Genomic DNA, 27479 nt, shown 5'->3' on the forward strand with positions numbered 1-27479 from the left:
TTGTTTGATTAAAACACATAAAGCATTTTCTGTGTGTTTTTTTTTTTTAGAATTCAATTTACAATCAGTCATCACAATCCATAAACAAAAATTATACATCAAATAAATACAAATAACATAATATGAATTAAAAATATGGAATTAATCAAATTAATAAAAAAAAACCGCCTAAACATAAAAGATTTGTAGTGACGACTTTTGGTAGTCTTTGCTGGTTGGTTCACGTGACAGTGACGTAAAGTCTGACTCTGGCGCCGGAAATAAGGGTACAGTTTCAAAACACTCGCGCCACTGACAGGACAGGCGTCATTGTAGTCAACAAATTACGAGTGAACTACAATAAACCACTATAAGTACTCCAAAATTAATCGCTTATGTAGAATTTGGATGAATTTATATACAACATTCCTTTATCGTACTGGAGTCTTGATCGTGAGGTAAGTGTGGCCTCAGGCTGCAGCTAACAGTTTAACTTAATCCACTAGAGCGCGTTCGCTTGTTATGAACAATTCATTCTAGTTGGATGAATCAGTTTATGTTTTATATCACTATAAAGTGTCATTATATGCAATTAAATGTATTTACTTTTGCTTTATTATACATTCGAATGGCACTCTGGTTAGGACCTGACTGAGTGACGTTTCGTGTTTATGTTACGATCGCAGACATGCAGTCATCTAACAAATCAACAAGTGGCCAAACTGCTGATGACCCTCACAACCCCTCGACCAGCACCTCGTCGCGATACGGTGAAAAACAGCAGATGTCAAATACATTTGTGAAATGAATATGATTAATAATGGTCCCTAGCAAACTATAGTTTAAACCAAAACCTATTATATATCCTCCGAATGTGTTGAATCAAATGTTGTCACATCTAATATTAATTATGATGCGTGTCATCCAACACCAGCTTTTATAGATTTCATGGATGTCGGCGGCACAGTGACCATATCCCAAGAAATTGCTGATCTAACAGAAGATAGAGGGCAGGAGCTGGAGGCAGAGGAGAGTGTTCAGATCGGATCAATTCAAGGCTCAGTTGTTGGTCTGCGTTACTACACTGGAACGGTAGGGATCTTCATGTATGTGTGTTTAATGTGTATATATATATACATACATGCATGTGAGTATGTGCGCATACATAAGGTTTCTAAGTGCATTGTTACATGACCGTATTACACATTTTAAAGGTACATTATGTAAGAAGTTTGTATCAAAACATCTAAAAACCACTTGCACGATGTTATATATTTCTTTCAATTGTGTACTTACATTTTACACACTGCTGTATTTATTTATTTGAGTCGCGTTGCTGTTTAATATTAACATAACATACAAGAGTACAGTATTATTTACTGCAGTACAACATAGTTTTATATCTTCGCCATGAACTGTATTTTCCCGCCATCTGTACCCGCTTAATTTCTCTGACGCCCTTATCACCTGACAAGAATAGGTAATCTCACACCTGTTCCACCCCACAGTGTGTATTGCCCTCTAGTGGTTTTATTTTTCAAAACACAGAATAATGATATAATGGCTCATTCAATCTCGTTTAATAACAGGAATATTATGTGATTGTGACATATGCTGTAGGTCAATAAAGGAGAGATGGTGTCTTTGGTGAGAGAGCCGCAGAATCCCTATGACCGAAATGCAGTGATGGTTGCCAATGTGTATGGCAGTCAGGTGGGGCACATCAAGAAAGAGCTGGCAGCCCCAATGGCCTACATTATGGACAACAACTTGGCAAGGGTGGAAGGGTACTGTAGTTTCTTCTTTTCTAAAAAGTAATTTGTATTAAGTGTACAACTGATTTTTATTACAAAAAATCTTTTTTGTGTCTGATTTCTTAATAGGGTTGTGCCCTTTGGGAAAACTAATACATACACAATGCCTGTGAACCTCACGTTCTGGGGCAAAGAGGAGCAGCGCGAGGCTGTACATAATCAGATGAGACGCTATGGTTTCCGACTTGGCTCTGACTTGAAAGGTTTTTTTTTTTTTTGTTATTTATTCCCGACTGACAGTGTATGCATGCCATTATTTAACTTAATGTTCTTTGGTGAATACATAATACTTATATGATTGACATTATTTTATTTTCTTAGGAGGTGCTGCCCAAACATCTTTGGGTCCAAGAGATCCGCTTGGATTGTCCTCAAAAATATCTGCCATTCCTTTGACTGTAGAGGAGGTAAATTTTATCAAGTCACCATTATTTCTTTAGCGCTTTTTACAATACAGTTTGTTTCCAAGCAGCTTTACAGTGATAACAGGGCGTTTGTTTCAGCTGTACAGCAGCTCTAGAAGAAAATAGTGCCATTGTCCAGCTTAAGTAAGTTTAGTGTTGGTTATTTTCTGTTGTAAATATCATTAATTATTAATTTAGCTCATTTATCTATACAGCCACTCTAGATAAAACAGTGATGTAATCGTCCAGCTCAGTTCAGTTATCATACAATGGTGTCTTACAAAGTTATCATACAATGGTACAATGGTGTCAATGCAGGCAGATTAATAATAATGTTGAATATTAAGTGTCTGTTTTACAGATTTTGGCTATAAGAATGTCAAAATAAGTGATTGGTATTTGCCTAGTATGCTTTACTATCAGTGCTTTTGTGTTTTTTCTGTTGTTTTCATCAAACAGTACAAACAAAAATGTCTGTAGAATCAAAGATGAAAAAATATTAGTAATAAAAATGAGAAAAAAAAAAAAAAAAATTACAAATAACCGTAATTATTCTTGTTGCAAGTTATTTAATGTAGTTTTTCAATGCATAATTTAGTTTTATCAGGTGCACACCTATTTATGCCATAATATGGTAAGTTTTTAAGTCTTTCCTTTTAATAGGCAATAATTGTATTTATTTTTCTGTTTTAGCCATACCCTTATGGATGGTTAGTTACATTTAGTATTCATTTAGCATTATTTATTATTAATTTAGCATGCCGTTTATGACCGAACAGTGCAGCAACACACCAGTTGAGAACCACCAGTCTGCTTTTTGTTTAACTTCAATGAAATGGCTAATCATTTTATTTTTGTTACATCATATCAGCTGAAAAATGCCTTTGACAAGCTCTTTGATGATTTGATGGAGGATAAAACCAGAGAAATGGAGCCAGCAGAGGTGAGCGCAGACAGAAAGAACACAGCTGTTTTACTGTCAATCATTCATCAGTCACTTACTGATGTCTCTGTTAATGTCTGTCCGTACAGGCAGTGTTCACTCCTCTACTCCCACATCAAAAGCAAGCGCTCTCATGGATGACCTCTCGTGAAAACAGCAACGATCTGCCTCCGTTCTGGGAGGAGAAGAATGGCCTTTACTTTAACGTTCTCACTAACTTTGCTGTGAAGGAAAGGCCTGAGAAAGTGCTTGGTGGGATTTTGGCTGATGACATGGGGCTGGTGAGATAATCTTAGACCTCTTCTTTAAGTGCTTAATATAACGCCTACTAGTGCTCAGAATTTTTATGCTGTGTTTCAGGGCAAAACCCTCACCACCATTGCCTTGATAGTCTCAAATTTTCACAATGGGAAACCCCTGCCACTGGAACAACGTGTAAGATGCAGATGAAAAATTATTTAACAAATAAAGCATGTGTGTGTAAATGAAGTTGAATTTAACTGATTACTGTGACCTTGCATGTATTGCCGCCAGAATTTAATCATGAACATTTTAACTTTCAGGAAGGACCATCTTCTTCTACTACCAGAAAGAAAGCAGCCTCAAAAGGTAAAAAAAATGTCACATATGTTTTTAAAACAAACTTGTAAAATTGTAATCCAGTCTGAAGTGAAGAAGTTACATTTGTAGTAGAATACTGACACACAAATGTTATATATGTATTATATTTTTAGAGAAAAGTGGAGACCCTAAAGAGCCTGGGGAACCAGTGGGGTTGTCTCCATTGAAAAGACAGCATGCTATCAGTGCCACTGCTGACACCATTGATGAAGATGCACCTCAGAAGAAAGGTTAGTTTCTCTTAAGTCTTGATGCAATGTACAAATGTCTGTGAGATTTTTAAAAAAAAGTCTCTTATGCTCACCACGGATCCATTTATTTGATTGGAAATATTGTGAAAGATTACTACAATTTAAAATTTTAAATATAATTTAAAATGTAATTTTATTTCTGTGATCGCAAAGCTGTCCACTCCAGTCTTCAGTGTCACATGATGAACGAAATCATTCTAATATGGTGCTCAAATAACATATAACTATTATTATTATTATCAATGTTGAAACAGTTGTGCTGCTGTCATGATCTTTTTTTTCTTCTGGATTCTTTGATTATAAAGAACTGTATTTGTTTTGAGTCTTTGTCAACTGAATGCAGCCATCTTTGCTTCATTTTTTCAGTGTGTCATTAAAAGTAAATGTTAAAAATATTCATTGAGTATTATTATACACTTTTGTGTTTCTTATAGCAAAAACCACTAAGAAAACTGCTAAAAAGTCTGCCAACACCAAGAAAGGTACGCTTTCTTCCTGTCCTTTTTTTTCATGTAAACTGAAAGGCAGATTTGTAATATATATTTTCAGCGTCAACTGACATTGTTATCACTCTTTCATACACAGGAGCGGTTCTGCTAGATGATGTGGACTTCGCTGCCGCTCTGGAGTGCACTTCCTCACAGGCTGTGCCAGCAAAAAAAAGTGCGAAGAAGAGTTCTGGTGGGTGTAACATTAATGACCATTTCTTCCGTTTGTTTATTATGGTATGAGAGAGTTTTAGAGGAATCTATCTGCTTTGTGCGTGTTGTAGGCACTGGTAAGGGCCCATCTGGAGCCGGTGGGGGGTCAGGGGCCAGAGCCACTTTGATTTTATGTCCCCTGTCTGTCCTTAGCAATTGGCTGGTGAGTGTTGAAAATCATTTTATTTATGAAAAATTAAGAAAATCTTAAACTCGCATTGCTTTCATTTGTGCTTCATATGCGTGCAGGACCAGTTTGAGCAACATATTCGAGCTGATGTCACACTAAACGTGTACCTGTACTACGGTCCTGAGCGCAGCCGATCTGTCAGCCTTCTGTCTGGGCAAGATGTGGTTCTCACAACATATAATGTGCTTTCATCAGATTTTGGGGTGGGTGGATTTAAAACGCAGTCCTGCTGTTTTTTTTCTGCATAGATATTGTCATTACATGACGCTGCTGAGCCAGGCTGGAGTCACTAAGTTAGATAGTATTTACATTGTGTAATTAGTGCAAAGAAAATATTTTTATTGTGTGAAACAGTAGTTAGATACTAAGTGTAAGTAGAGTCAGATGCTATTTACACCTCAGTATTATATTGTAGAACATTATAAAATGGTATTCAGTAATATCATATTCAGTTTATATTTATTAAAATCATTATATCATTCCAAATTTGATCTGCTCCTCAGAAAAAGTGTCCTTTAAGTTCTAGAAAGGGAGTTATGGTAACAATATGGGCCTACTATAGTGATATTTAACCAAAGACTGGCGCATATCGGGCTATTTTTGATCTGTTCAAAGTACTTGTTGATTCTTTTAAACTTTTAATTTTTATTTCAATGTTCCATGGTTGAAGGGCGAGTCGATTAATGTCATCTCATTGCGACACTTTTTTAACGTATAGCGTTCATAGAGCGAGCCTTTCACTGATTGTTTACCGCTTAACGGAAGTTACACACATAATTCGCGCAAAGCATCATGGGACGTAGGAATAAGGTGGATAAGCCTATTAAATACATGTTATTAAATACACATTATTTCTACTATTAAATACAAATTAGGGACTTTATTTCCACTTTTTGAATATATATATATATATATATAACAACACTGTCTCAGTTACTGGCTTCATTTCCTTTGTAATTTTGTGTGGCTAAACTAGACACTAGTTAGTGGAATTAGTGTATAGCCTCTGTCATCAAGACTGTTGTAAGTACACACTCTAAAAACTATGGACAAATGGTGAAATAAAAAATGAACTTTGACCCTACCTGCAGAATAAAGCCAGCAGTCCTCTGCACAAAGTGAATTGGTTGAGGGTGGTGCTGGATGAAGGTCATGTCATCAGAAACCCTAGTGCTCTTCAAAGCAAAGCTGTGCTAGGGCTCCAGTCAGAGCGCAGGTGGATCCTGTCTGGTGCGTTCATTTGCGTTACCTCATCACCTGTGAATAACATCAAAAGGAAGTTGACGTCAATCATGCGTATTTTTACCTTCAGGAACTCCCATTCAGAACTCCCTGAAGGATCTGTACATGCTACTGTCCTTTTTGAAGCTGAAGCCTTTTGATGTGAAGGAGTGGTGGAACAGAATCATTCAGAGACCCGTGACCATGGGCGACAGATTTGGACTAAAGTATGTTAATAGCTGCGTCCCAAATCACACTTTCATTGCATCGAATTGAATGAACTTCACTATCATATAACTGTTATCAGGAACTTGCAAGCGCTGGTGAAGGGCATCACATTGAGGCGCACCAAGAACAGTAAAGTGGCTGGGCACCCGCTGGTGCAGTTACCCGCACGGAGAGTGTTTGTGCAGCATGTGACTCTCTCTGAGGAGGAGAGGGAGGAGTATGAACAGGTCAAGAGGGAAGGCAAGAACATCGTCGGCAGGTGGGCACACGTTTGCTACAGATTTGAAGAGCATCAATATTACATAAAAGTTTTAAGTCAGAAAACAAACCGTTTGTCTTTACAGGTATTTCCAAGAAGGAACGGTCATGACGAACTATGCTGACGTGCTGGCCATCCTGGTCCGTCTGAGGCAGTGCTGCTGTCACCCCAGTCTTGTGGGCAAATACACAGTGGCAGGTATAAATGAGAGTTTTGTCAGTTGCTGATTACTTTCAATTAAATATTATTAAATTCAAATAAATTATACTAAAAAAAAAAATTAAACATACCTTACATTAAATTTCATTTAAAGGAGTAATTCACTTTTGAAAAAACTTTAACTGATAATTTACTCACCCCCATGTCATCCAAGATGTCCATGTCTTCCTTTCTTCAGTCGAAAAGAAATAAAGGTTTTGATGAAAACATTCCAGCATTTTTCTCCATATAATGCACTTCACTGGTAACCAAACGGTTCAAGGTCCAAAAGACACTTTCAGTACAAACTGCATCAACTTTTGCTGATAATTTACTCACCCAATGTCATCCAAGATGTCCATGTCTTTCTTACTTCAGTCGAAAAGAAATTAAGATTTTTGATGAACGGTTCAAGGTCCAAAAGACACTTTCTGAACAAACTGCAAACTGTTAAAAGGGCTTTAAACGATTCCAGACGATGAATAAGGGTCTTATCAAGCGAAACCATCGCTCATTTAAAAAAAACAAAAAAAACAAAGTTGAAGATTTATAAGCTCAAATGCTCGCCTTGCTCTGTTCTATGACGCACGTTTGTAACTCTCCTGTTCGAACTCGTTCATCAAAATGAACAAATTCGTTCCCGAGTCAATTCGTTCATTGAATGAACCAAATTACTCAGAAAAAGATTCGTTCATTTTGATGAACGAGTTCGAACAGGAGAGTTACAAACGTGCGTCATAGAACAGAGCAAGGCGAGCATTTGAGCTTATAAAACTTAAACTTTGTTATTTATTTATGAACCGTTCATCAAAAATCTTGAACCGTTCATCAAAAATCTTATCGACTGAAGTAAGAAAGACATGGACATCTTGGATGACATGGGGGTGAGTAAATTATCAGCAAAAGTTTTTTTCAAACGTCTTTTTAAAGCTTTAACAGCACCCTAATCTGTCTTTCGGGGAACATGTGTTAGGTGATCTTGGGAGCCCCGTTGAGCTGCGGGAGCGTCTCATCAATAAGATCACATTGGTGCTGAACTCTGGCTCGGACGAAGAATGCGCCATCTGTCTAGACTCCCTGCGTCAGCCTGTCATCACCTACTGCGCTCATGTGTTCTGCAGGCCCTGCATCTGTGAGGTCATCCGCTCAGAGAAGGTCAGCATTACTTCAGCATCTCAAAGGTTTGCTGAAGACTCCTTTATTGGATGTTGTTTCTGTATATTGATTGTTCCTGTCTCTCAGGAACAGGCCAAATGTCCCCTGTGTCGTGCTCAGATCAAGACTAAAGAACTCGTGGAGTACCCCGGAGAGGAAGTGGAGGCTCGATCAGCAACTGAGGAGAATTGGCAATCAAGTTCCAAAGTAACCTTGCCATTTATGCATCTGATGGGAAATTCAGCTTTGCCATCACAGGAATAAATTAAATTTTACTACATATTCAATTAGAAAACAGTTCACAATATTACAAAGTGAGCATAACACTTATTTTAAAAACATAAAATACCCATCCCAAACTTTTGAACAGTAGTGTAATAATTTCATAAAGATTCAGTGGAGAAACAATTAGCTTTTTTTAGTTAAATATAAATAAATAAATGCTTCAGGGCTTCCATAGTGCTCAGTAAGATGACAAAGCGATTAAATGGTATTTTGTGTTGCTCATTATGAGCAACATGTTTCAATAAAGTGCTCTTTTCTTTATGCAGGTTGATGCTTTGATGAGCAACCTCTTGAAGCTTCGCAATGAAGACCCTACTGTGAAGAGTCTTGTGGTCTCTCAGTTTACCAGGTTTCTGGATGTTATAGAGCGTCCCTTGAGGTACAGTTTTCATCCCTGAGGCTTCTGAAAACTAGACTGTACTACATACTGAATAAAATAAGTAGCCATTAGTGGTTTAGTGTGCTGACGTTGCTGCTGTCTACAGAGAATATGCATTCTCTTTCACTCGCCTGGATGGCTCAATGAATCAGAAGACCCGAGCAAAGGCCATTCAGGACTTTCAAGACTCCTCTCCAGGAAGCCCCACCATCATGTTACTGTCACTCAAAGCTGGAGGAGTTGGGCTTAATCTAACTGCTGCTTCCCAAGTGTTTCTGATGGATCCTGTGAGTTGAAATCCCTAGGATAGTGCCAGCCACTAGGTGGCAGTGATGTCATGATTTGATTCTGTGTCAATGCATCTATAATGGGGAATGAATAGAGGTTCATAGTCTTCACACACTCAAAGAGCTCATTTGTTTGTCTTATTCTGCTGTTTGTTCAGGCCTGGAATCCTGCAGCAGAAGATCAGTGTGTTGACAGATGTCACAGATTGGGCCAGAGTAGAGATGTGGTGGTCACTAAGGTACAGTCTTTGATTTATGCCTTGGCAAGCACGACTGACATTTTTCTCAGTGGTAACTGACAGTGCCGACAAATGCAACAACATGATGTTAATGGATTCCTTATTAGCTCATAACTTTGAGGCTAACAATAAGGGCCCCAGATTGACTACAATGGTCACAATTTTGGTAAAAAAAAATTTTTTTAAAACAATCAAAATTTAAAAAAACTAGTTTTACATTTGGAGAAGATTGTTACATTTTTGGATTGTGATGTTTCCTGAACAAAGGGGTCACACTAACATGAAAATTGTCATTTCTCACCCACTCCAAGCCATATGACAGACTGACTTTCTTCTGCAGAACACAAAAGATGATATTTTGAAGAATGTTAGTAACCAAACAGTTTTGCAGATCATTGACTTCCATGGTATAGATCAGTGGTTCTCAATCTTATACGGTAGGGGGCGGTAAAACTCCTAAGCGGTGAGCAGCCAGTAACAAGAAGTAGACGAATGAGAACGTCCTCGTCTCAGTTCTCGCGCATGCGCCCATAAGGAAGTAATGGAATAGTGGAATAAAGTCGTTATTTATGTTTTTTTCGCACAAAAAGTAGTCTCGTCGATTGATAAACTTATAATTGAGCCGCTGTAGGCACATGGAATATTTAAACCTTTTCTTTAATGACTTTATGGGCCGTCAAGAGCCAGTCCCTTAGGCAGTCTATCTAGGACTGATCTAGCTCTCAGATTCAATCAAAAATATCTTTATTTGTGTTCCGAAGATGAACGAAGGTCTTACGGGGTTGGAACAGCATGGGGGTGAGTAATTAATGACTTAATTTTCATTTTTGGGTGAACTAACCCTTTAAGCATGTTATTTTTTTTGTAGCAGATACTAATAGACACAGTGAGCAGTGAAGCTTGATTAGACTCTTGAACCGGTTCCTTAACAAATCACTAAAAGATTTCCAAACGTTTCTCAAGCAAGTTAGTTGATTGAATCAGACTACATTCTCAATTGATTATTTCGTTAATGACATTGAACAGTTATTTTTCAGTTATAACAGATTTAAAATGAACCAGGCTGGTTTTACCTCTCCGCCAGAGTTATACAGTTGAGTTTTAACGTTTTCAGATGTATTCCGCCGATTTTCTGATATTTAGAAGAATATCAGTAACCAGACCATTTCTGGTCTTATTGACTTCCATAGTATATATTTTTTCCTACTATGGAAGTCAATGAGACCAGAAACTGTCTGGTTACTGATATTCTTCTAAATATCAGAAAATCGGCTGAATCGATTCGAAAAGGGTAAAACTCAACTGTTTAACTTTGGGGGAGTTGTAAAATGAGCCTATTTCCAAAAAAAAGTGGAGTATCCCTTTAAATAATTGACTGATATTCATTGGTTTGTAATATGACAGTAAGTATAATCCACATTCACAACAAAGGTCTGTTGTAATAAAAAAAGTATTGTCTAGAATTCTGAGGCCAAATTGTACGTTTGGATTGACTGTAAAGCCGAGTGATATTTAGAAAATAATCTTCATTTCTCTTTCAGACACGAATAAAGAGTGACATTTACTTGGTACATTAGGACTGTCAACTGGACATTAATTGGACTATTAGACTGACAGTATAAAATTAAAACAAATTTGTACTAAACTTGATAAATTTCTAGTTAACATAAAATAGAAAGACTATCCAGCTATTAGGTTTATATTAGGTAATCAGTGTTTGAGTGTGCTTTGAAAAGTCAAGAAAGTTAAAAAAAAAGTTGATTGAAACAACTGTTTTCTGTTTAGTTTATTGTGAAAGACTCTGTGGAGGAGAACATGGTGAAGATTCAGAAGAAGAAGCAGGAGCTTGTGGAGAAAGCTTTCGGCGCGAAACACACACAGAACCTAAAACAGGCACGGATAGATGAGATCCGAACCCTCATGGAGATTTAGTTTTTCCAAGCTAAATTGCATTGTATCTGTTAATTTACTTTAAAGACAGCACTTTTTTTTGCTCTATTGCAAATTGTTCAGAAAGGTTGTTTCCTTCAAATTCATATTATCTACACAATGTCTGTAGGATTGTTCTAACAGTTTTCATTGCAATAAACACTTAAAACCCTTTCTTTGTGCATAAACTGGTTTTAACCACAGTAAATGGGGAATTGTGTTACTAGTTCTTTATTACAGGTGGGGACAGTTACATGAAAGTTAAACTAGTTAAAGCATTAACAGTAGTAACTAGGTGCAGCAAAACCCTTGTGTCTTTTTCCTGCTATAGGGAGTGACTGCTCAGTAGACAAGAGCGGAGTGAACTTGGTTCATACAATAAAAGTTGGTGCATCAGAGCCAGTAATGATGATTTAAGCGAGTTGGCTGTACACAGTGTCTTGTAAACAATATCATTGCAAAGGCGGTCATTAGATGATTAACATTGAATGTGGAGTTCAGTATATCTTGGATGCTGAAGGTTTAATATCGTTTTGTTTGCTGTACGTTTCTCATCTTCACAAACGCATAGAGGACAAATGAAAGAGGTAAAATCTGAAAGGTGCAAGACCATTAATATTATAGGATTTTAGATAATAAAAAAATAACTATTGTCTTGTTCATTGAGATCAGAAACCATGCCTGAATTGGGTCATGCCTCCTCTGGAAAAGAGGCAAGTGACATACTGTGTCATTCCAACAAGTAACGCAATCACACTGTGTAAGAGATTGAGTAATTCAGCTGCATAGATGATCTGGACCGGTATAAAAAAAAAAAAAAAAAATCATAGCTTTTCTTTTTTTTTTTAATCTTATTTCATGTCCTGTACAAAGTACAAAACTAGATCTGATCCTAAGCACCTTTCACTTTAAGAAGGAATCAAGCCTTTTCTCTATGTTGTCAAAAGAGTCCAGTCCCATGTAGTCAGCTTGGCCCTGTTCCCACTTCTGTTTCCGCTCCTGAGACGACATCTGAGGTGGAGGGGGATGATGGGATATGTGCATCTCAGCTATTTCACCGTGAACATCACCCTGAGGGGGGGAAAAAGCAAGCAAAAATCTATCACAAAAAAGTACATGTCTAAAGGGCTATAAAATAACATTATAACAGATAAAAGATTTAATAAATTCCCTAATAATATGGCACTACTGATGAAACTCAGTGGAACAAATCGGAAGATTTTAACCCCTTAAGCATCACTGGCCCAAACCCACTACATTTTTAAAACAGTAATATATTATACTAAACCGAAACTAATCTTGATCTGTAAGCTTACAATCTCTAGTTTGTTTCCATATTTGGTGATTGATAAAATTACAGCTCCTCTATAATTTATATTGAATCAATTTCATACCCTGTTCCTTAAATTTGAAATATCAATGAACATGAAAAGTCATAAAACAGTAGAAACCTCAGTTTGTTTTAATGCCAATAGTTCAAAAGATAGCATCCATTCAATTATTTTAGGGGGAAAAAAAAAAAGAGGTCTGAAAATGTTTTAACTAAAGAAAAAGAAAAAAAAAAAAAAAGTAGAGATGCACCAAGATGTGACCGGAATTATGGCCGTTTCAACCCTTATCTACACCGCAAGCGTGAGTGCCGTTTATTTTTTGGCTTGCATGTTAATTAATAAATGTGCATTTCGCTCACGCTCAATTAAAGTGAAAGCACACTTTTAAAGTCCTCGTGAACCGGAAGTTGCAAACGATTTTTCTCCAGTGCTGTGACGTATTTCCAAGTGAAACGGAATATTGAACAGAGGGCAGGGGTTTACTCTAGCGCTCCTCCTCTCCATCTCTCGCTCATAGCAAACTAATGGTTTGAGGGGAGTGGTTAAGCGTTTCCCCACCCAAGCTGTGAAACCTACGTCATCAGAAAAAGAAACCGTTCCAGACCGGAAGTAACTTTTCAGATTTTGATTAAAGATAGATTACCAAGGTAAAACATTTTTTATATATATTTTTACTTGCACGGATTAATTGTTCGCCACAAGACTAGTAATATGCGCTAACAAAGTAAATAGGTTCAATTTTGATTTCACGGGGACTTTAATGAAAAAAAAAAAAAAAAAGATTTAAAAAGTGCCCAAAAATTGCATGTTGTGTGTTTCAACAAGAACTGGATTAGGCTATATCAGAAAAAAAATGTACCCATTTAAACTTTTTTTATTAAGTTTGAGTAAAAGTACATGGTGTTTTGTAAAAAAAAAAAATTGTACATATACACACACATACATATATATATATATATATATATATATATATATATATATATATATATATATATACACACATAGAAAATAAATGTGTTATTGAAAATAAGTGGTTAGAAAAATAAAATCGGAATCAGCAGGTCAAACTATGAAAATCAGCATCGGCCTAGAAAATTGTAATCGATGCATCTCTTTAAAAAAAAAAAAAAAAAAATTGTGAGGCGGCAGCAAGCTATAACACAGATGTGTTCTATGTTTCTTAGATGAATTCATATCAAAATCTGCCAACTTTTTTATATTACTTGTGAATGGGAGATGTACTTCATAAATTGTATGAAAATTGAGGAAATAATGGTTCAGTTCACTCAAACCACATATGGGAAATGGAGGCACCCTTATATGGGCAGTAATAGAGTCTGGTTGTGACATAGTGAAAAAGTTTGGTACTGCGCCCAAACAAAATCTTACTGAAAGCTCATTTGAGATATCAACTTAATTTGACTTGTTCACATTTTTGGCTTTACCTTTTTTTTTTTTTTGCAGTTTTAGAGTCACCCAGGTTGAGACAATATACATTTTAACGTAGTATATTTTCATAAACTCAAACTTCTATAACTTTTCTGTTTCACTTCTACAAAAATCTGCCAAATGCATTTTTTACAGGCAAAATCAAATATTTGAATAGAAATTCGTGCAATCCGGGAATTTCTCACGAGGACAAAAGATTTCCCCATTCAGAATATACAATTTGACCAGAATTTGTTTTGACCAACAGAAATCAGCGTTTAAAAGAAATTGTCTTTAAAAAAAAAAAAAAAAAAAAAAAAAAAACACACAACACCGACCAAAAACTGCCTATACAATGATCATTGTGCCAGTCTCAGCAGCGGACCTTACCTCTGTGCATCCGGAAAGGAAGAGCTGGTCACCATATTCCTCCTTCATGAGGGGCAATACTGAAGAACAGAAAAGCTCCCACCACTGCATCAAGTAGTTGGGTTGCATTTCAGAAGCATCCTGGGGCTGTCCCTTTATTCTTTTACTTGTGGTGTCATAACTGTAATCCCACGGTTTGACTTTGCCAAGGAAATGAACAACTTTGGCATCACGGCCATATCTAAGGGAATAAGGAATGATCAGATTGCAACAGGCAAAATGACAAGGATTAGGAAATCCCAAACACTGGCCAACCAGAAGAGTTAAAAGAGGGACCAGCCAGTTATATAAAAATTGCCTGCTACACTTATTTGAATAAAGCCAAATGTTATTCATGGGTATGTTAAAATCTGTCAGTCTGTGGCATATAGGTACAACGTGTGCATTTAAATTAGATCCTAATGGTAGCCTGACTAACCAGATAACAGAATGTGTTGCTAGTGGAAAAAAGATCATGTAACAAACTATTCAAAATGACATTTCGGCTATGTGTATAGACCCTAAAATAGACCCACTATTTTTGGAGGACAGAATGTATTTGGAGGAAGTTGAACTGCAAGGCCAGGAACAGAGAGGATTTCTGGTGCTGGCTTGATCTCTTGTTTTGCGGCGTGATTGGGTTTTCATTTGACCTTGGCTCGGCTAATTACAAATACTTAACATCTGCAAGCAATCCTAACATTCATAAAATAAAAATCGAGAACAAATGAAGACAACACGTGAAGAACTAAGTAACCCATCTGCTCAAACACCAACTTCCAAAAACCCTTTGAGAATTCTAGCATGTTAAATCTCACTCACTGCTTGAATGCTGGGAGGTAGGTGTAGATGGCGATGCTGCTGAGGTTGTAGATGAAAGGAAGGTGTTTTGAAATGTCTGCCGTTGCCCAATCACTGAAGAAGCTGTTGAGAACACCCTGATCCCCACCTGACGAAAACAAGACAAACAAAATGAATAAGAAATAGCACCACAGTCCTCAAGTCTTGGCAACATTTCAGGCGCTCCAATGTGAAAAAAATATTTACAGAAGGTTGTAATCTTCCCTAACCAGATGAAGCAATCAGAAGATTGTTTCAGTATACACTTGCTTTGCTATTTGTTTAACCTTATTACTTGGTTTTTCAAGGGGCATGTTAGCAAAGAAAAGTGACCTCAGTCAAACTGACCTCAGATTAGTGAACATGACCCATGTAACATATGAAAAGCACATGATGTCCTATACATGACTATGACAGAGAACATGTAAAACAGGATAGTTCAATGCCCTCACAACCCTCATGTCATTCCAAACTCTTATAACTTTAATTTCTCTGCAAAACAAATGAAGACATTAATAAAACCTTAAAGAAAAGTATTGAGTGGTTTAATTCAGGTTTACTGACAGGTAGGCTAGGTGGTGAAGGTTTTTATTTACACATAAAATTTATCAATGCACATAAAATATGATAAACTTCTCGATTCATACCTTTTACAAATCTCTTTATTAACTTTTTGAAGTATCAAAAGTTTCATTTACATAGACTTCCAATGGCGAGAATTCTCTCATGGTTCATTAAAAACCATCCTCATTTGTGTTTCAAATATAAATTAAAGTTTTTTGGGGTTTGGAACAACATTAGGATGAGTAAATGACAATTTTTTAGGTGAACTTATCTCTGAAAGTCTGAAAATATGAGTTCTGATGAGGAGCCATAGACTGTTAGGCATTGCTATTGGGACTAAATCCAATCACACTACAAGAACCCTCTGAGTCTGTATGTTGTCCCACACACAATGCTTTTAAAAACACAAATTGCATCATGTTTTTATCTCTCCAAGTGACTGAGATAAAACAGAAATATGATAGCCTCCAAGACCTTCAAAAGAGGCCTGCTGATAACATCTGAGGCTCATATCTTTGTCCAAGATTAGGTCTCTAAATAAAGAGCAAACCATTAATTTGGGTTAGACAAAGCACAGAAACACTGATAAAGTGATAAATACATCATCTTCAATAGTTAGCCACATAAATGCACTGGGATTGAGGTATTTCATAATATATAATGTAATCAGGTATAAACTCTGAGGGTTCCTGAGTCAAAAGTAAAAACAAAAGGTCAAGTAGGAGTCTCTCATATAAGAGGCCTTTGTTTACTTCATCCCACACTGAGTTTAGGAATAACTCCTCAGGTGGAGTGGTGCACCCAAAAAAAAAAAGAAAAATCACAGAGCCACCTTGTGTTCAGCCTACTTGACTAATAAAGAACTCAGTCATTGCCATGTTGAGCTCAAGTTGCACAACTTTCAGACCAAGTTTTAAATATTGTATACTATAGCCAACAAGATGTGCTGGAGGAGTGGGACCATAATTTTCTCTGAGGAATCCCTAAATATATGGCTACAGTTATTTTACAAAACCTTTTTGCGAACCTCAATTTAAGTCCAGGAATATTAAAACACCCCCCATAGCTTCTTCAATAAATATAATGAGGCTAAAGTGTGTCACTCACCATCAAAGCTGCCACTCTCTGAGCAGGCGGTGAGAAGCTTCCCATACGTTTCATTGGACGGGCGGAAGACAAACACACCAGAGTTGAAGCAGTCAGGCCAGCCGGGATCCGGTGCAGCAGAGAGCTCCTCTCTCTCAAATAACTCATCTATGTTGGACAAAACCTGGCGACAAGAGGGAACACTGTTAGACCCTCAAAGACATCGTGAAATCACTACCAGCACTGAGAGGCAGGACTTACTAGGGTATCTGCATCCATAAACACGCATTTGGAGTATTCTGTAAGAGTCCAGCAGTGAAGTTTGGTGAAGGTGACGCCCAGGTCAGGCCTCTTCATCAGAGCCAAGTGTGCAGCATCCCCACTGTCCAGCACATCCACCAGCCTGACCTCATCATAGACTTTATGAAGCACTGCTCTGAAATGTAGCACACAGAGCACAAAGTGAGTTTGACAGATCTATAGATAACACTCTGCACTGCGGACCACAACAAATACCCTAAGTGACAGTAAGCAAAGCAGTTGAAAAACCATTTATCTGTGCTGTGCTAAAAAACACTCTACCTGGAGGGTTCTGAGACATGGGGGCCAATCATGGCCACTAGTTTTTTTGAGGTGTTGTGGTTCCTCAAGGACTTGCCAAGTACCACTGCTCCTTTGGCATAGTTGTCAGTTGTAGCAAGGGTGACAAAAGCCTGGTCTGGATTAAACAAAAACACAATCATTACCATCACTCACGCATTCTCACACATGTAATATCTTTATATTGCATAAACAAAATAGCAATTATCAACATTATTTTAAAACAAAAGCCATTTGTGGGTGCAGCCATTTTAACTTGGAAGTGTCTGACAAAGGAACGGAAGCCTGGCAAATTGATTTGTATTAAAGGTGCTACATGTATTTTTTAGCGGCCTCTATCAGTGATGTTTCAGATTGCAACTAATTTTTACAAGAGCGAGCACTCGTGGAACACGGCCACACTGAGACTCAACACACCGGAGAAAGCATCACACAACATACTGGAAACTCATGTAAACTCCCACTGCAACTTTACAATAATAGGCTACTGTTATCAGCCATGCTTGTACCATGATAAAGTTACATTTGTGGTGTTATAGCATAAGGCATTTCACTAACTATTCACTTTCACAATCAGCAATGTCAACATAGGCGAATATATAATATAACAAAAACGGTTAGTGAACTAGACTTAACACTGTGGGGTTTCTCAAACTCGGTCCTGGAGGGCCTCTGTCCTGCAGAGTTTAGCTCCAACCCTGATCAAACACACTTACCTGGGACTTTCCAGTGATCCTGAAGACCTTGATTAGCTTGCTCAGGTGTGTTTAATCAGGGTTGGAGCTAAACTCTACAGGACAGCGGCCCTCCAGTAAGATCGTAGGAAGTAACATTACTTTACTGACTACTGAACGCGTTTAGAAATGTGTATTATAAACAATATGATAGTAACGTTAGTGGGATGAGTGACGTTAGACAGTAGATCTAGTACATTAAATAAAAGTTGTATCCTAAAGCACCTACTATTTCTTATTCTGGAACAGTCTTTTGTATTAATTTCAGCTCTCATATGTCGTCGTTTACCTTGCTATTTCATTACGGTTTACTATTATTTCAGCATATCTGAAAACTTGTAATTTATCATAATAAAAATAGCGGAGGTCTCTCCATCATTCATGAGACTTGATTGTCTAATTCAGCCTTTCTCAAAGTGGGTGCCGCGGCACACTGGGGTGCCCCCTAGCTGTGTCAGGGGTGCCGCCAAAAAATTACGTAGGCTAAAAAAAATGTGAAAAAACCCCCCAGAAAAAAAACAGCTAACATTTCATATATAAATATATTTGAATTTACATTCTTTTTTTTAAACATATGAACATATTAATAAAATTGTAAATTAATTTTAGATAAATATATAAAATTAATCATAAAAAAATCCGTCTCACAAGTCCGAAGCAAGACACACACAACTTGACGCAAGTGACGCAATCCATAGCAACGCGTTATAGCAACACCTCAGACTGACAGAAACGTAAAAAATAAACGTGAATTTAGGCCACTTTAGTTACAGCATTATGGATCGTTTTTTGAAAAGAAAATCCCCACAAGAGCCGGGGATTTTTATTTTATTTTATCTGCATCCTGCACTTCATTTGAGTTCTCCTGGTCTGGATTTGTTATTGGGTTCTTGTATTGGGCGGTCCACCTCTTACGGTTTTATGGCATTTGTGTCTCTGATTAATTATTTTGTGAATTACTTTCCAAACCTGTGTTTTAAAAGGTGCTATAAAGTTTTTATTATTATTGTTATTTACAGTTCATATTATGCTCTGTTCATTACTGTTCTGTCTAACTAAACAAGACATTTGCATTTAAATTTGGGTTATGCAGTGTTTTTAAATTATATTTTAAACTGGGGTGCCTTGAGATTTTATGCACTTTTGAAAGGTGCCCTGACTGAAAAAAGTTTGAGAAAGGCTGGTCTAATTGATTGGATCATTGTGGTTTGCTAATGCGGTGTTCTCATGACAGAGCCAGTAAACAACACCAGAGGAAAGGAAAGGAAAGATTCATTAAGGGAAAGTTATTTTGATTCCAGATTACAAGTATGCGAATTAAATAATGACGTGGGTGGATAAATTATGTATAAATACCGCAGTACGCCATACAACGCTCCATTTTGATTTCATTTCAACCTTAATGAATCGGAAGTCTTGCATTGAAAAAGTTGAATGCAATAGTTAGTCATAATATTGAGTCAAAATCCTTTGATTGGCCAATCATCGTTGAGCCAAGAGGGCTGATCGTTACTGGGACTTTTTATCACTCCTTTAGATAAAGAGCGCATTTTTTGCAGACCAGCTTATCTGAGGATACGGGCTTGGAGTGAAACGGATTTTGAAAGCCACAGCGTACATGTTTTCATGATTTTCATCACTAATGAGAAACCACAAAACCCGGAGTGGAGCTGGACGGACGAAATATGTCATGTCGCAGCACTCGTTTTGTATTTTGAACAGAAAACGTTAGCACTAAACAGGCGTGGAGCATAACGTACGTAACTTTCATGCGGTTATTTTGTGTGCCAATCAATTGCGCAACAACAACTTTAATGTTAGAATTAATTTAAAAACAACGTAAGCAGCGCACGTTAGATAAACTGACTGCAATACAAACTAACGGCAGTTCTTCCTGCATGACAGGCCAACAGATGGACGCATACTGCGTACAAGAGTCGACTAGGCCATTTACGCAATATAGCAGACTCTAAACTGTTTAAATCGGTAAATATTACAGGACAACGCAGTCTACGCAATGCTGAAATGAAATGCAAGCTCTAATATCCAACGAGTCCTTCGACCTCTGAAGCAGCGCGTGGTTTGTAATTACTGCATGTTACTTGCGTAAACACAACTGTAATTTACTTCATTTTACCGGCATAAACGATATGTGACGTCCATAATGTTGCCTACCTGCCATGGCTCATGGAACAGCTAAACCGAACTGGATACAAGTCCACTGCTGGGAGAGAAGCAGTACGTGTCTGACAGAGGATTTATACTAGTGACATGACTTTCCATGGTCACATGACCCCAGACAACAGACACGCCCCCCACACTCACCACTCGCATTTCCGTTAAATACACATCAACTACTAATTTTTAAATATGTAATTTAAAGTGATAATGTTTTAGTTCATGTTTAAATGTAACTCCTTTTTGTCTCAGTAGTATTGTCTATTACTTCACAAACATTAAAAAAATAAAATAATTTGAAGCCATAATGATTACAAAAGCCTTGAATTAGTCATTAAATAGAGTATAGTTTAATATATTTATTTTTTGTTTTCCTGTTAAAGACACCACTTAACCTATACATTTTTCAGACTCAAGTACATTAGAATAAAATACTGCAAAATATCATTTAGCAAAAGAAAAAACAATTTTACCCAGACCTTTTTTTGGAGTAGCTACATTATGGTGGGGGAAAAAATACAACGTTTTATTATAGATGATCATTTATATCGATGGTAACCATGATAGCACAGCAGATGTGAAAATGACAATATCCTGTTGGACCCCAATCTAATCCAGAGGTTTTCAAACTGCGGCCGGAGACCCTCAGGGGGCCACTAGGGAGTGCTATGGGGATACTGTGGAAAAGTTTAGATTTATAGAGAATTAATAGATTAGAAACATAACAAAATAAAATACTTGTGGGTATACTATAAAGTTAATAGCATCATAAACGTACTGTTAATAGACAGTAAAGTGTCCAGATATACATATTTATATTTTTATTTATGTATAAATTCTAAATAGATTAATTATTATGCATGGGTCTATAAAGTACATGACTTATGAATGATCATAAAAAACTTTGAAAACCCCTGGACTGATCAATAGGTCTACATGACGCATGGACCACCAGGGTAAAAGAGTATGTGGTGAAACATAAAGGTATTTAAAATGACACTTTTTCAGCTTTGGTTGATGGATATATATATATATATATATATATATATATATATATATATATATAGAGAGAGAGAGAGAGAGAGAGAGAGAGAGAGAGAGAGAGAGAGAGAGAGAGAGAGAGAGAGAGAGAGAGAGAGAGAGAGAGAGAGAGAGAGAGAGAGAGAGAGAGAGAGAGAGAGAGAGAGAGAGAGAGAGAGAGAGAGAGAGAGAGAGAGAGAGAGAGAGAGAGAGAGAGAGAGAGAGAGAGAGAGAGAGAGAGAGAGAGAGAGAGAGATTCAGCATGTTATGCTTTGGCAGGCAAGGTGAAAAGTTTGTCATAAAATCAGCCCATTCTCACCCCCAAGGCGTCACCTAACTAACCTGATTTTGACCATGCTTCAATATTTGACGCTTTAGGCGCCCTTTAGCGTCAGTCAGATGAGAGAGAGAGAGAGAGAGAGAGAGAGAGAGAGAGAGAGAGAGAGAGAGAGAGAGAGAGAGAGAGAGAGAGAGAGAGAGAGAGAGAGAGAGAGAGAGATTCAGCATGTTATGCTTTGGCAGGCAAGGTGAAAAGTTTGTCATAAAATCAGCCCATTCTCACCCCCAAGGCGTCACCTAACTAACCTGATTTTGACCATGCTTCAATATTTGACGCTTTAGGCGCCCTTTAGCGTCAGTCAGATGACGCCCTAGGATCGTAACCCTACCCCCACCCCAGACCTAAACCTAACCGCGTTATCCAATTGACGCTTTCCTTTAGCGTCAGTTAGATGACGCCGTAGGATCGCGTCATGTAACTGACGTTAAAGGGCACCTAAAGCGTCAAATATTGAAGCATGGTCAAAGGTGACGCCTTGGGGTGAGATTGCGTTGATAAAATTGCTTTGACAAAATGCAGTGGGACAAAATTTACATAGACCAGCATATCAGTAATGACAGTTTATAGTGTATTTACACTGAACTTACACATACACCCAAAAAGACTTTTAGAAAGAGTAATAATCACTATAGTTGTTCCCATTCCAGTATCAATGGACAGAACACAATAAACAAGAGTTACCTTCTGAATTGAATCAATGAGTTTAAAAGGATGAATCATTGGAGATTCATTCCCTTCTTGTTTTCCTGGTTTTCTCATGTGGGTTTAGGTAGTGAGGAGGTTTTAACGACAGAGAGGTGGAAAGACTCCGTGGCTCGATACGAGAGAGAGCTCATCTTGGAACTGAGGGTGGGGTGAGAGACCACAGAATTCGAGGAACACTTCAACAGCTTCAGCAAGTTCTTGCGAAAGTTCTTCCCAACAAAACCGTACAGGATTGGGTTCATACAGCTGTTGAAAAAGGCAATGCATATGGTGAACGGCATTCCGGTGTCAATGATCTCAATGACGTCGCAGTTGATGATCACTTTCAGCAGAAGAAGCATGTCCATGAAGTTGAAGATCTGATGCGGTGCCCAGCAAAGGAAAAACGACAGCACAGCGGCGGCCAGCATGCTCAAGACCTCGTCCCCGTTCGATCTCGAATTCCTCTGAATGTCCCGCGCTTTGAGCAGAGCCCGACCGATCAGGCAGTAGCACGTGAGGATGATGGTGATGGGCAGAATGAACCCAAGAACACTTTTCATCAGACTGAGAGTTACCAGCACATTGGGAATATCTCCTTTGTCTAGGATGGCGCATACAGTGACATTGATATTCTGGATTAAGTGGGTTTTACGGATGAGGGATGTGGGCAGGCTTAAAAGAAAAGCAACTACCCAAACCAGGATACACGTCACACGGGCGTAGACCACCGTACGGCACCGCCGGGACCGGACGGGATGAACGATCGCCAGATACCGGTCAATGCTGAGAGCGGTGAGGAAAAAAACACTAGTATATAGATTAAAGAGAACCATGCCAGCAATGGCTTTACATAGGAAGCTTCCAAAAAGCCACTGGTAGCCTGTTGCCGTGTATGTGGCCCAAATGGGCAGGGTTAGGAGGAAAGTCAAGTCTGACACGGCTAAGTTCAAAACAAATATGTTGGCAACAGTCTTCAGTTTCAAACAGAAGTAGATGACAGCGACTACCAGGCTGTTGCCTACAATTCCGATAATAAAGTTGCAGCTGTAGACAATGGGAATGAACGTGAAGATGAATTTGTGGTTCCCGGTCATGTTACACGTGAGATTGAGTCCCAAATTGTGGTTAGCAGTAATGTTGTCCATTTTGTAGACTTATTTTCACAGCCTAAAGAGTTGCATCACTAAAGGAGCCCTGTAAGTGGATAAAGATGGTCAATATGGCAAAAATATTCCATGCATTTTCTCAACAGGGTTTTTTTTTTAATCCATTTGGAAGGTGTGATACTATACAACAAACACCAGATGTCTCTCTGCTAATATTATTTAATATGGGCCCCTGAATAAAAGTTAGGTGTTTTTTTCCTCCTATACATATCAGCTCCATATTCTCCTACAGGCCTATATATTATACTCTATGAGCCATAAATCTTGGTTTATGAAATATGACATTCAAAATCAAACACATATGCAAACATTTCTTTGTCTGATTTAGATTTTTATTTAGATTTTGTCAAAATGTTCGAAAAAATTAATTAGATTTTTTTGAACTATTATTTCATGTCAGATAGATCGATAGAGATAGATAGACAGATAGATAGATAGACAGATAGATAGATAGATAGACAGACAGACAGACAGACAGACAGACAGACAGATAGATAGATAGATAGATAGATAGATAGATAGATAGATAGATAGATAGATAGATAGATAGATAGATAGATAGATAGATAGATAGATAGATAGAGAATTAAGGCTGGTCACCCTCTCAAAGCTGCACCCACATCTCTACTATAATGGGAACGGGCTGCTTCTCTTGGGTGAACTTCTGACCTTTCCGAAAGGTCAAGCATGTGGTTATCTCTTATGAACGCTAGATTCTCACCATCACAAAGGGAAGAGCATATTTTTTTCTGGAATAACCCATCAAGGAAAATTCTTGGTAAGTTTAACTTACTCGGCCAATAAAACTGAATTTTAATTCTGCATTTATTCAGTATTAGCATTTAAAATTGCAATAAGCCACATATTATGTAAGCAGAAGCAGGCGTGCTGCCAATGGAGTCAACGACCAATAACAGAAGACATGGCATTCCAAGGTTCATGTATTTTAATATGCTTATCAGACATCCGCTATTGCGCAGGAAGTTGTGGCTAATAGAATACTGTAATTAATTATACAGATAAGAGAACTTTGTTTTTGTTTTCATTTATTTGTATTTTGGTTGTCTAAGAAAATCTTCGTCCTCCCTACAATGATGGATATGATCAGCCCTGTTAACAAAATTGAGTGAAGGAAAGTTTATGCATTCAAACTGTGATGGAGTAACAATAACATTAAAGTCCTCTAAAATTATTGACAGAGAATCTTAATGTGCTGAGACGAACACATGAAACATTGACATCAATGGTGGGTCAGTAGTTCCAAAGGCATTGTCTGCTATATGACCAGACACACAACAGAGCACACACACACAAATATTTGATACTGCTTTATAGTTAAAAATGCTATGAAACATTTACTGTGTGCTATCTGAGGTGAAATGAATGTTCTTTGTTAACTCAAAAGCTTACTCATCTATTTGGGTTCTGATTAAATATTGTGATTTAAGATAACAATTAGAAATGTAATAACATAAAAACGTAAATAAAGACGGGGGAAAAGGCAATTTTTACCTTTAGTCAATGTGACATCCAAGCTGCTCCATCAGTTCCAAAATTAAGCGTTTAGCTTTAAGAGATCCGTCCTGACTCTTGGTCATGACAGAGTGCCCGGTGCATTTCCTCTACGCCCCTCTTATACCTCTCCCATAGTCCTACAACTACACCAGGGACCCACAGCGGGGGCTGCGCTGTGGGGGCCGGATACGTCCATGGTCATAAGCAAAAAGTGGGGGTGAGAGAGAGAGAGACCCTTGAGGGCAGAGACAGATTTTCCCATGATTTGTTTGGGCACCTTTTTCTCTTTAACAAGAAATGTTCTGTTCTCTTTCCACACACGTGTAAACAAAATTAAAAAGCCTCAACATTAGCATATGACACATTAAATGATTATCCAAGCTTTAAGCACATAACAAAAAAGGTAAAAACTGGTATAGCGAGGCAGCATGGGCATTTGCATTATTCATTCTGACGGCTCTATATTAATGCATTTTATCAAGACAAGGTATTAAACCTGTTAAATGATCAGCTTAATATATAAATGGCAAGCTCACATAGCTGAATAATAATGCATTCAGCCACTTTCATAAAGCATGAGGAAAACATATTGGACATTATGTTGATGTCTATTGTGAAAGAGACCAAGAGTGATTCAGTGATATTACATGCTGCAGACAGAATCAAATAAGGTACTGAAAATAATGTTTTTGAATAGCGCTTTTCACATAATAACACACTATATTTTCCAAAGCACATATGAAGCCATGGACATTTTTCAAATAGTTTTCTTTAAGTACGAGTTTAAAACTACGCACTTTTTTTAGTGACTGTCTGCTATTAATCTTTCCCTCATTTTTTTGAGGCCTCTGGGGTCTCCGGCCTCTGGTGCCTGTTTTACTAAGAACTCCCAAGGGCAATTCCAGCTGCTTCGTCATTGGTGTTTTCACTATTCCGCTGCAGACCTTTCATCTCTTCCCTTAAACAGTTAGTCTAAGTGGCTAGTTTGCATACGCACTAAAGATCTAGAGAACAAACAAAACTTAGTGATGTCATGGCTAAAAGAAATTCAATTGTGAGAGAGTTGCTTTAAAATATGATTTCTCAACATAATGAGAAACATCATGCTAATCTGTTCTAGAGCCCGACCGATAAAGGATTTTGAAGGCCGATACCAAACAAATATTTTTGGGTTTTAAAATTCGATATATCGGCCGATATTTATTTATTTTTTTTAAACTGGACATGATAGTCATAAATTTTGTCATGCTTATTTGAGTTAAGAGAACTGATGGGGATGTTCTTTTAATTGTTATTCTCGTTAGTCTCGTGACCAACTAAATGAGTGTTGCCAACAGGGACGGTGTAGAGTGCCCTCTGGTGGACAAACTACACAACTCCAACACTCATGACATTGTTCAAGCGTGTTTCGTCCGTTTTTATGTTATTTTTGAAATATTCATTTATCACCCATTATAACTGCCGATACCAATAGTTTGGAAAATGCCTAATATCGACCGATAATATCGGTCTGCCGATATATCGGTCTGGCTCTAATCTGTTTCACTTTTAATGCTACTATTTTGTACCAACTTAACATTCAGAGCATCAGGAGACTTTCTCTCTAATGTTTGGACAAAAAAATACTACTACAAGATGTAACTAGAGGTGGCTCTAATTGGTAGACCGTATATAATTGAGAACATAATAGAATTTTGATTGTTTTTTGATGCAAAAAAAGTGACAATAAATATGGTCAGTTTAACAGTGACACAAAAGGACTGCCCAGAGACAGAGAGGGCGGTGCATAAGTGGATTACGTGTTGCTGCATCAATAGAAGGCTAATTCAATACACTCATGTGCTCAAAAGTTAATGTTGCCTTCAGGGAGCAATGTGGATGCTGATGTCTGCAGTTCCCCTGCCACTATTAAGGATATTTATTCTACCTGTTTGTTTGGGTGCATGTAAAAGAGCACATATCTGGTAGTAATCAGATTTCTGTTGATATAGTAATCTAAATTATGTTGATTTTACATATTGGATCTATTGTAAATGTAGTTTTAATCATAAAACAGGGGATAATGTACAATCAAACTGACTGTATATTTATCTTGCTGACTAAACAACTACTCACCAAATGAATAAATAAGTGGGTGTTAAATATTGAATCCTAGTAGGCTTATATTTATTTGTTTATTTATAATTATTATAATGTAAAAAACAGAAAGTTGTGTCTAAGAATGTAGCCTAGAAAAAACTTCAGTAGGCCTAAATTACAGTCAGTTTCTACTTGTTTCTGGGGGAATGAGCAATGGATGGATGACGAGACAACTGGATGTCATGATTGACCAATCAGAATCTAGTGGAATACGCCACGTAATAACGCTAAACAATCTTTTTTTACATCAAGACGTACTGTATAACTTTCCGACTAATCTAATGCAATCTCAGATGACAATTTTATTTTTTTTAATGATCTATAATAGCCAAGTCTAAAACTCACAGCTCTGATTCCCAT

General features: G+C 37.5%; 3 protein-coding genes across 4 annotated transcripts; 1 reads left to right on the plus strand and 2 right to left on the minus strand.

Annotated features, from left to right (window-relative positions):
- Positions 1-251: 251 nt before the first annotated feature.
- On the plus strand, positions 252-11257 carry hltf (helicase-like transcription factor). The gene is made up of 25 exons (XM_039676909.2): positions 252-437; positions 666-749; positions 914-1071; positions 1600-1766; positions 1863-1996; positions 2115-2200; positions 3069-3140; positions 3230-3421; positions 3501-3575; positions 3704-3749; positions 3875-3991; positions 4447-4494; positions 4598-4693; positions 4785-4876; positions 4963-5106; positions 5995-6133; positions 6216-6351; positions 6432-6611; positions 6697-6809; positions 7783-7964; positions 8052-8171; positions 8516-8628; positions 8735-8915; positions 9074-9154; positions 10940-11257. The coding sequence occupies exons 2-25, from the start codon at positions 668-670 to the stop codon at positions 11084-11086; spliced, it is 2901 nt and encodes a 966-aa protein (XP_039532843.2). The 5' UTR covers positions 252-437; positions 666-667; the 3' UTR covers positions 11087-11257.
- Positions 11258-11298: 41 nt separating this feature from the next.
- Positions 11299-20385, minus strand: gyg1a (glycogenin 1a). 2 transcript variants are annotated; one of them, XM_039676910.2, is made up of 7 exons: positions 20250-20385; positions 17323-17458; positions 17002-17176; positions 16762-16924; positions 15073-15199; positions 14233-14452; positions 11299-12154 (listed from the first exon to the last, which is right to left on the minus strand). In XM_039676910.2, the coding sequence occupies exons 1-7, from the start codon at positions 20254-20256 to the stop codon at positions 11987-11989; spliced, it is 996 nt and encodes a 331-aa protein (XP_039532844.1). In that variant the 5' UTR covers positions 20257-20385; the 3' UTR covers positions 11299-11986. The 2 variants fall into 2 exon arrangements, with proteins under 2 accessions (XP_039532844.1, XP_088987423.1); XM_089131297.1 differs by lacking the exon at positions 20250-20385 and having other exon boundaries at positions 17323-17498.
- A 1315-nt stretch (positions 20386-21700) lies between these two features.
- On the minus strand, positions 21701-25171 carry agtr1a (angiotensin II receptor, type 1a). The gene is made up of 2 exons (XM_039675736.2): positions 24978-25171; positions 21701-23493 (listed from the first exon to the last, which is right to left on the minus strand). Exon 2 carries the CDS (start codon positions 23442-23444, stop codon positions 22368-22370), a length of 1077 nt encoding a protein of 358 aa, XP_039531670.1. The 5' UTR covers positions 23445-23493; positions 24978-25171; the 3' UTR covers positions 21701-22367.
- Positions 25172-27479: the final 2308 nt, after the last annotated feature.

This window comes from Pimephales promelas, chromosome 5 (assembly GCF_988280905.1).
Source record: "Pimephales promelas chromosome 5, fPimPro1.hap1.1, whole genome shotgun sequence".
NCBI lineage: Eukaryota > Metazoa > Chordata > Actinopteri > Cypriniformes > Leuciscidae > Pimephales > Pimephales promelas.

Coding starts and splice junctions, on each gene's coding strand:
- hltf (XM_039676909.2), top strand. CDS start 668: ATGCAGTCATCTAACAAATCAACAAGTGGCCAAACTGCTGATGACCCT. Junction 6,352..6,431: donor GGCGACAGATTTGGACTAAA/GTATGTTAATAG, acceptor AACTGTTATCAG/GAACTTGCAAGCGCTGGTGA. Junction 9,155..10,939: donor GAGATGTGGTGGTCACTAAG/GTACAGTCTTTG, acceptor TTTTCTGTTTAG/TTTATTGTGAAAGACTCTGT.
- agtr1a (XM_039675736.2), bottom strand. CDS start 23,444: ATGGACAACATTACTGCTAACCACAATTTGGGACTCAATCTCACGTGT.
- gyg1a (XM_089131297.1), bottom strand. CDS start 17,489: ATGGTAATGATTGTGTTTTTGTTTAATCCAGACCAGGCTTTTGTCACC. Junction 16,925..17,001: donor TTATGGATGCAGATACCCTA/GTAAGTCCTGCC, acceptor TCTTGTCGCCAG/GTTTTGTCCAACATAGATGA. Junction 14,453..15,072: donor TACCTCCCAGCATTCAAGCA/GTGAGTGAGATT, acceptor TTATTCCCTTAG/ATATGGCCGTGATGCCAAAG.